This window comes from Odontomachus brunneus, unplaced genomic scaffold (genome assembly GCF_010583005.1).
Source record: "Odontomachus brunneus isolate Ranch 3 - 2012 unplaced genomic scaffold, Obru_v1 Obru_scaffold_059, whole genome shotgun sequence".
Classification (NCBI taxonomy): domain Eukaryota; kingdom Metazoa; phylum Arthropoda; class Insecta; order Hymenoptera; family Formicidae; genus Odontomachus; species Odontomachus brunneus.
In genome coordinates this window covers 931,574-941,153 of record NW_022639509.1, presented here as the reverse complement: position 1 = coordinate 941,153, position 9,580 = coordinate 931,574, and the positions used below count along the sequence as shown (strand labels likewise).

The 9,580-nt window shown below is 46.6% G+C and overlaps 1 protein-coding gene across 3 annotated transcripts in view; it reads right to left on the bottom strand.

Annotated features, from left to right (window-relative positions):
• The window catches only part of LOC116845959, a 54,347-nt gene that overhangs the window by 6,422 nt on the left and 38,345 nt on the right, over positions 1 to 9,580 (bottom strand). Inside the window, exons 1-2 of one of the 3 annotated variants that reach the window (XM_032819222.1) lie at positions 6,071 to 6,135; positions 3,030 to 3,281 (exon numbers count right to left, since the gene is read on the bottom strand). The exons of 1 other annotated variant lie outside the window; for it this stretch is intronic. In XM_032819222.1, coding sequence (XP_032675113.1) covers positions 3,030 to 3,281; positions 6,071 to 6,072 — 254 coding nt within the window. In that variant the 5' untranslated portion in view covers positions 6,073 to 6,135. Of the gene's footprint in view, positions 1 to 3,029; positions 3,282 to 6,070; positions 6,136 to 9,580 lie in introns of those variants that run through there. One more of the 3 variants, XM_032819220.1, reaches the window with a different exon arrangement.

Here is a 9,580-nt window from a genome sequence, read left to right as displayed (position 1 = left end):
TGGTGGAGGAGGAGGAGGAGGAGGAGGAGAGGAGAAGGAGGAAATTTTTGTAGTCGGCCGCGGGAGTAGGTGTACGCTCGGGACGTACGGTCGTCGTACGACAGTATCGCGAGTACTCCAAGAAGAGACGAGGCGGCGGCGGAGGGAGAGATGTTAGAAAGTAAAACCGAAGAGTTAAACTTCCATCGGCGCGGCTCAGTGCCTATATCCAACCCCACCCTGACGAGCGGCGCTCCGCTCCTGTTGCTCACGCTGCGCCCGTTGAGAGAGGTCTGTACTCGAGCACGCGAATGCGAATTGCACGCGTGCACGTCGTCCGTGAGCGTGAGCGTATCACGACTACACATACGTACGCGTGATTAGCGGCGGCGGCGGCAGGCCGCCTTTCCGCCGCCAGGTATCTGTGGAAATGCGAGGCGGACATGACGATGAGATTCTCCAAGAGCGGAGTAAAAGTGGAGCGTTTTTCCCTCTTTTTTCCCTCCGATTCTCGCTCGCAAGAACTTTTCCTCTGAACCGATCGCGAGACGTGAGAATTCGTCAATATCCGAAACCCGAGAAATCTAGCGATTTAATTTCTTGGCAGAAAAAAGATGCCATCGCATTTGTGAAAGTCGACACGAAATGCTTGAGCGTGGATTTGGTCCTCATGTTTTGCGACGCGTTCGCTATTTGCTATTCAAAAAACAGGGCTGTCCAGTCTCGTAAAATAAGAGTCGCCTGGAGCATCTCGACGGCCTCTCCCGGTCGCTCTTTCGTTCGTTCCTACTTTTTCCCAAGAATTTCGCACAGAAAAGGGAAGTGCCGCGCGGTTTACGGTACCATTGGACGGATTCTATGAAGCGGAAAGATCCGCTGGAAAAAAATGATCGACGATAGATCGAGAATTGCCACTGGCTTTCGACGAAGACGTCCGTTCCGAGCGCCGGAGTGAATGAAGCGAGTGAAAGTGAATAAGTCGACGGGGATTGTGATTATATATACGTGGGTAATGTCGATACACGATAGACGCGCTTCATTGATGAGGGAGTGACGGGATGAGATATGAGGCAACTTTACCGTCGAAAGCATCGCCGCGTACAATTTCGCCGAGAGATCGGCCCCGAGAGAAGCTTGCAAAAACAATTATTAATGAGCTCTAATGACATTTAATAAGATAGAAATTCTAACTTTCCATGAGAGTCTAAGGAAAAGATAAAAATACTTCAAACAAAAATTATTACTATAGAAATTCTAAAATACATCTCCAAAGTATAAATATAAAATATAAAGTATGACTACCAAACTGAAATTATGAAGAAACTTCGTTTAGTCAAGCAATTTTTCATTCATTAACATCATAGTACATCAATTTTTCTACCTCTGCAATATTTAAATATCCTTTTTACACTAAACACTACTAAATTGTATTTTTTTAGTAATTCTCATCAATTATTTGGATCGTGGTACATGTCACTCTTTCTAATGGCGGTGTTGAGTCGCACGATTTCAAAGTAGAGGTGGAAATCTTATTTATTGCATCTGTTTATCCTGTTAAGGTATTTCGAAACATTCCTGAGTGAGTCGACCAGGACGATTCTCGCCAGTGACTTCCCCCACAGGTGCGATAATGGGTCACCGCTTTCGCACTGGCACACCTGGGTTCCCTTCGCGAGCCTTGTCTGCTTGTCTTTGTGTTGAATTTTGCGTGGATCTCCGGTACGAGATCACTCGACTTTTTCGTAGATCGCTCGCGGATGTGACGTGTGTTTTCGCGATTCGCGTCGTGCGCACTCGTGTTCTTATTTGAGATCAACCGCTACCGTCGCGTTATCTCCAATGTAGCGCAACGAACAGATACGATTATCGCGACGTGATACTGCGCAAATATGCATTCTCGATTTTTGTCTTTTGCCTTTTACTTCGCGTCTTACAGATTACCCATGCTAATCTGTACACGAGTTCAGCAACAGCTCCAGCATAAAAATAAGATTATGCCGTATGCGCCTGATAAACTAATACGTGCAGCTTTTACGATAACGGTATCGCTTTATGACACTTCCCTTAAGTGTAGATTTACTCTAACAAAATTCCGACATCAACAGTCCGGCCAATTTTCTCAGAGAGATAACTTTGTGCCCAATCTGCAAATTGTTTAAATTCATAAAATTTGTTGGCACGAGAAAGTGCGCAACTTATGATACACCCTGTACGCTTATGCCGTAACGCCATACGTTATGGAGAGGAAAAAATCCGGGCATAATGGCCATCATTCATTCTCGCTGCGTGAGACATATTTTACGAGAACGTCGTTTCGATTTCACTCGCGTGCCTTAATGAAGCTATTTACAGTCATAATTTCAATTTGATTTAGTTGCGAATCGGGCGAGGCTAATTATGCGGCTCGCGTACGTCCGTGGTGCATTAAACGACGATAAACCCTTTTCCTGCGCCCACGATGTTACCGAGGAGGGAATAGGAGGAGGAGACGCAGAACTATGAGAACGTTAAATCGTATCTCACGTGTCTCCCACCTCCTCCGCAATCGCACTTCGCGGCCCTGCATCCTCTCCGTCGTTGCATTTAACGCCCATTGAGAAACACCGTAGACGGTGCTGCGCCTTCCCGTTTCAATCCTCCGAGGTGCTCGTTGCGGTTAGACGCCGCTCTTTAGACGACCGCGAATACTCGAAATTCGCGGTTCGCGCACTCAACATGTTTGTCCCACGTAATCATCGCCCTTCCCAAATTCCTACCGGCGGCGTGCGCCTTATTCGTAGGGTAAATTCTGCCTTGACATTGCACAAGATAATAATCTTTGCGTATTCCCAGGCTTCACTGCGATCTTTCGTCATTTCCTCAGCGTGCCTCGCAGAAATTTGAATATATCGTTTCATTGCTCGGTATATCTCAATTTTGAAAATCATTCTTCAAAATTAAGATTAAGTCGAGATTTTAGCTCTTTACACTTGTGAATTCCAATTTCATACAACACAGACAAAGTGTAATATCACATTAAATGCAACGTTATTAAATTGAATGTTACATACCAGAAATAAATATTTCGCCACATTGTTGACGCAAAGTGCCTCGAGACGACGCATCGCGGTGCCGAAAGTCGCGACCGACGGGGACCCGCTTCCCAGGCAAGAAGAAGCGGCGAGGATTCTCCAGGTGGGACGTACCCGGTGTGCCCCGTAAACGGTTCCGATGTTCTCTTGGCCCCCCATAAATGGCGCGGCGTGGTAGTGGCGGCGACCCAACAGTTCGTATCAGCGTCAGGCATCTCGGGCACCGTGTACCTACCAATGTGTTCTTACGTGTGTGGGAAGAATGTGGAATATCGCGAATGGAATGAAGCAACCCGAGACACAGGCCGCGTGTAATGCACGACCGTGCACTCACGTGCACTCGCGAACAAGCGAGCGAGCGAGTACGAGCTCTCGCGCGCGAGCACCGGAGTATGTACGTACACATCGAGGCGTGGATGCGCTCCGGCGGGCGTGTAAGTGCATAATCACCGAGAACAAAACGCCGCGAATTACCGCCTCTATCTTCGTAAATGGGGATCTCCGCGAGTCGGCTCCGCTCGCGCATTTAACCCTTTGCACTGCCGAGTTCGGCTAGGCTGGTCGCGAACATTCATGCTTTTCGCGCTCGCCCGCACTCGCACTTTGATGAATTAAATACATGTGTAGTTCCTCAAGTTTTTAATACACAATCAAAACAATCGCGATGCCACTTGACGACTCAACGATGAGTAGAAATCTCACATGTGACTATTTTTGCATTTATCAATTTCCGCGAGTTGCAGAGAATGATATTAGTAAAATTATCAATATACGATTTTTATTTTTATATACACACTATGTTATTAGTCAGAGATTTTTCATTTTGGCCACTGCAAGTTTGCAATACCCTGCTCGTCTGAATTTTGTACGATAACTTCGGTAATATTTCGATGGACGCGAGAACGTTGGTCGTACGACGGGCGTGTCTAAATATGCTAAAATATGTAAAAATTATCAGCTAACTACCCTGTTTCCCTTGGAAGCACAACCTGCTAACGCGCGGCAATTAGTCGGCCACGCGCATCTCCATAGACAATGTGTGCCTACGATCTGTTGAACGGTGTTCGCAATGCCATCGATGAAAAGAACAATGTGCGATTTGACGGGTAATTACGGAAGTGGCAATTATTCACGCATTCATATACATCGCGACAACGTCTTGGATAAACAACCCGTTCTGCATTGTTCTCAAGGAGGCGCAGTTTAATAGCTGGTATGACAATAACGTAAAAAATACATGTATGACGATCTTAGTTCTCATCTCAAATAATGGAGCAAAGATTCGCAGGAAATAAAATAGCCCTGTGTAATTTTTATCGAAAGATCATTCTTTTTATGAAGAAAAGAACAATACGATGTTTCTAGCGATTGAGGATATTCTGTATCCTCCGTACTTTAACACAATGTGCAGTTGTTCAGTAATGGTAACAGTGCGCTAGTACATGGTACGAATTACTCGGTCGATCGAAGCGGCAGATCGACATCGGCATTACCAGAGCTGACGTCATCCTAAATACCGAATCGCCTGCAAGCTAGATATCGCAATAATTACGGTCGATCCGTAATCGTCGAGGAGGATCGGGACACGCCGAGCCAAAGGAGGGAGGACAGTGTCCGATGTGGAGAGAAATCTGGCCATTGGCCCAGTTACGATTCTAAGATAGACGGCGCAGAGAGAATAGATAATTCGAAAGTGATAGCGCGATATCTCTCCGCAGTGATAATATCAAATAGATACACGCTGTCACACAATTCGTTAGACAATTCGTCGCAACGGAGGATGCGGAAGCAGCAAGAATATCACAGGATATTTCATCTTGGATGATAAACAATTTCGCAAACTCTCCGACGTTTAGAGACCAAACGCGGTATCGTGTAACATTCAGACATCTCGAGAGAGCCAGAAACGAGTCTACCACCGACCCAATTATAGTCGCGAGAGGGAGCAGACGAGAGAAAATGAAAGAGAGAGAGAAAGAGAGAGCGAAGAAATAATTACCGAACAGGCAGATTGGGCGTGCGTGAGGTGGGTGAGTACAATGAAAGCATCTAGTTGGCTCTAGTTGCGTCATCCGGGTGATTTTCAAGGACCTCTTCGAGCTGACCATCGCATGCCAACGATATCGCGCGATCTAAGTAGCAAACTACATTTTGCAATTACTCAATGATAATTTGGTAACGGCACGAACATCGTCGACGACGCGGCGAAAAAATTTCATTATGCCTCACGGACGCGACGGAAAAATATCGATTGTTCAATTAGCGCGGTATGCAGTCGCGCACAGTCAGCTTTACGAGAAAGATTACCTCGTCCCGATAATCTGTCGGCAGTCGATTAAGTAACATTGTTCCGACCGTCGTCTTGGAGACACTTGAACGCAACACGACACGACACGACACGACGCTGTCAACCCTGCAAGGATAAGGAAAGATAGCTTCTAGCACAAGGACCTGCCCCGTTCGTGGGCAAAACAATACGTTTTATATGTAAATCACCGATGGAATCCTGACGTACTTCCTGCATCAGAGGCACGAGTAGCAGTTGACGTTACGCCGAAGGTACAACGTTCAAAGTCCCGTGACAAGTACAAAAGTGTCCTGCGGCACACCTGACGCGACGGACGCAAAGTCGACGAAACAGCGGAACATTTTCTAGTGATTCATCAGGTTGAGATCTCGCTGAGCGATCGCGCTTATTCGTCAGATTCACAGGGCCATATTAGCATCGGTATTGGCGAGTGTCTCGTGACTCGTTAATGTCTCCACGTTTGCGTGAAACCTTCACTGACGAAACCACGTCTGAGAGAATCGACTTCGCATCGCAATCGGGCAACTTGGTGAAATTTCGAATAAGCCGAAAGAGGCAATGACGAGGCAAAGCGGATTTACGGAGTGATCTATCGATCAAACGAAGCGTCTCGCTCTAAGTGCACAATTATGCGTCGAGAGAAGGAGGGATGCTTTTAGTTTCCGCAATGACGCATAAAATTATTGGACTGTATGTATATTTTAATACATACATGAGTATATCAAGGCGTCAACCAACTCCTTTTTGCAAGGAGCAGAAAATGCCCGCGGAAAACGCACGGCGACGCGATACGACGTGATAAGCGCGCTCAGTAGATCGTTTTTGTCCTCTGTTCCAAGATCCTTATCGAATCAGACACGTCGCGATTTATCATCCGACCGCCAGAAGTACGATTCACGCGCGCACAAATACACAAAGAAAACGTGATTGCGTGCCGCATAAAGCGAAGAGGTGTAACGAAGCCGCTCGTGGATGCTCATATCGCTGACAGTTACGTAGGCATGCATTATGCATTTTCTCTATGCACGACCGCAGAGCATTCGTACACAACGCGCTCCTCCCACTGAAAACGTGACGTGGTGTAGTGACCAATCCAAGAGAGAACAGAAATCACGCTGCCCCTTCCGCGTCAATCGTTCCTATCATAAATGCACTTGCCCGTGGAATACGCGCGTCTTCTTTTACCTGTGCAATTGCTCGTACCATGCGAGTAGGAGGTTTCGCGTGTGTGTTGGAGGAAAAATCTCGCGTGTACGCAAAGTGTCGCACGCTCGTGCGCGCGACCCAAATATATATACAATAAAAAAAATTAAATTATTCGAAAATCATGCAGATATTGGACAATGAGTTTGTTTATCTTAGGCAAATATGTACAAATTAAATCACGTGCACGAAAATTCACCATAGAACGTTTCGACCGTCAAGTCATGGTCATTTTCTCAATTAATTACAAAAAATAAGAATATGTTTTAAATAAGCTCAGCAAAAGTATCGTCATAATGTATAAATTGTGTTTGCACATTGAGAGAAAAAATACTTAAAAACTTATCAAAATTGCAAAAAGTGCAATATCAGTCTTACTTTGTATCTGACTCGGACGCGTGTCTGGTGATATAAGACCAATCGTTCTCCAATAAAGATTCTCCTCACTGACTAGTAGACAAAACAGGATCACCGAAGTCCGTTTAAACAAATTTTTATCCTCATGAACGATGGGAGATCCGCACATTTGAAAACAAACCGGAAGTAGCTATCTGGATAATGTAATGTCAATTTTTATAAAATAAACAGAAGTGCACTCGTACGCGATTGATAATGAAATGATTCGAAACATCCTTGTGCGGCGCTTCTTTCTTCATGCCCGCGATATCCTTTCGTAATTATCCTTCGGAGCAGTCGCAGTATTCAGGTCAAAAATTGTGCAAGTGGAAGAATCTACCCGCGGGCCAACCGAGCGAGATTTTCATTCTTAACTTATCTCGGACGTCGTTAAAGCAAGATTTAAGGCAGCTGGCTTAGAGCAGATTAGCTCGCGGGACGCCACGAAAATTACAGCGAGGTGGCGAAGACTCGAGCAGGATTCGATCGTCGACAATAAAGACGAGTTTGCAGCCATCGTGGTGGCTCGCAGCCCCGTGGCGGTCGAGGAGGTGTTACAATATCTCTATTAGCACATCGAGATTTAAGTCGCTCGATGCAATAAAGTCTTAAATCTATTGTACGGGGATTATCTCCGTCTTCGTATTACCCAAGTATCGGCTCTGGCTTTGACTGTGCGCGTTCTATTGCGTTACATGATACTCCAGCACCAACCTCGAACAGGATGTATCAATTTTACAAGAGACAAAGCATGCATTAGGCTTAGGAGACGTTATACATTCCCGGTATATATTTCTTCGATAATTTTCACTTTCACACACTGCGAAGCTGCAATTTCCTCCGCTTCTGCTTTCAATTACCTTCTTGCAAATCCGCTCTCTCTCTCTCCCTCTCTTTCTCTCTTCTTAATCATACATTTTGCAGAGCATTATCGGAGCATTCTCGTAACGTAACAACATTCTCTAGCGTGTCGGACGTAACTAGATTAATGCGAAATTAATGCGATCTCCATCACGACGATGAGTCCCGAACCAGCTAATCTTCGAAGGGAGCGTTTAGGATGATTAACTTTCACCGTGGCGCGACGACGACGACGACGAGCGAGCGAGCGAGCGAGCGAGCGAAGCTTCCGGTGCGCGCGGGCTATTGTCAACGACGTTCTTACTAGGGCGACGCGATTCCGCGCGCATGTCGCGACGACGCAACGACACCGTCAGCGACATCGTGTCGTCGTGCCGTCCTCGCCGATATTCGCCCGCGTAGGCGTCTAATGATGGGTTCCGCGGCGGGACCATGTACGTGCACGCCACGCCGTCAACCCTGTGGCAGCCTGGCAGGAAGGTGTCGTCGCATGAGAATAGAATGCGACGAGGGGGGAGAATCCGTCGCGACGTAGTCGCGAATTCCGACCCGCCTCTATGAGCCTCAAATATCACGATCGACGACCCTGAAGTGACACCAACACGGCGAACCTTTCGTTCATCCGGTTCTCTCGAGGAGACCTCGTTGGGGGACCAACGATCGGGGGGACGAATCGAGTACACGCTTGTGAAACGGAGGATTCCGATAAATTGGCGACGGCCGCGATTGGCGACGTTTTCTTTTCCTTTCATGAAGACGCGAAGAACGACGCGGCGATGCTCGTGATTACGCCAAATTGTAGGCAGATCCATTGTTGTCGCAATTTGCCGCAGCGACGAGCATTCGGAATGTCATGGGACATTGTTGTGGTACCGCACGGAACTTTTAATGTGCGTCAGCGACACGACGGCGGCCGCGTGCCGAGCTGAAGGCCAAAATTCGCACAGGTTGCAACACGCCGCCGCGGCAAAGAGAATCGGCCGGCGAGAAGAGAACCGTGCGGAGGTTTAAATGGAGGGAAGCCACGACGAAGAGTCCAAGACGGCCTTTTTGTCCGGCAACGAGAGGTCGCAAAAAAGTCATCAAACCGTGAAGCCGGGGAAGGGTCTTCGAGAATGGCTCACGTTTCTCGACTTCTTCCTTTTTTCTCGTTCCTCTTAATCCCGTCGTAACGCCCTGACCAGGTAACTGTGTCAGGACCGCTGTGCTCGAGATCACCGGCGTGGTTGCGCAACAAGAGCGAAGCGAGGAGATCTACGAGGATCCGATGATCTAAGGTCTCGGGGCGTATACACCGGCCTCCTCGATTTACCCGTCGCGCTTAGTTTCTCGGACAACCTAAAGCTAAGAAGCTAACCAGAGATTGACCCAGAAAGCCGTGACGCGGATAATGTTCCCTGCCGAATACGACGATGCAGGGATGAGTAATTCGCGGGAGTGATTGCGAATCGACAATTGCGATCGACATGATGTCGTTATCAGAGAGAAATTAACTCTGAAGAGTTAACATTACTATTTCATAAGATAACGTCGACATTAATTACATCTACATACTTGAGGTGCATATAAGTTTTCCCGTTCTTTTCTCTTGTAAAAAAATAGAAATCAAATGGAAATTATGTACATTTTTTTTGCAATTCCATCAAATTTTCAAAGTTACGAATGCTCGGGAAGAGGAGGAGAGAAAAAGAAAGAGAGAGAAAGATAGAAAGATATATATATATATATATATATATATATATATATATCTATATATATATAT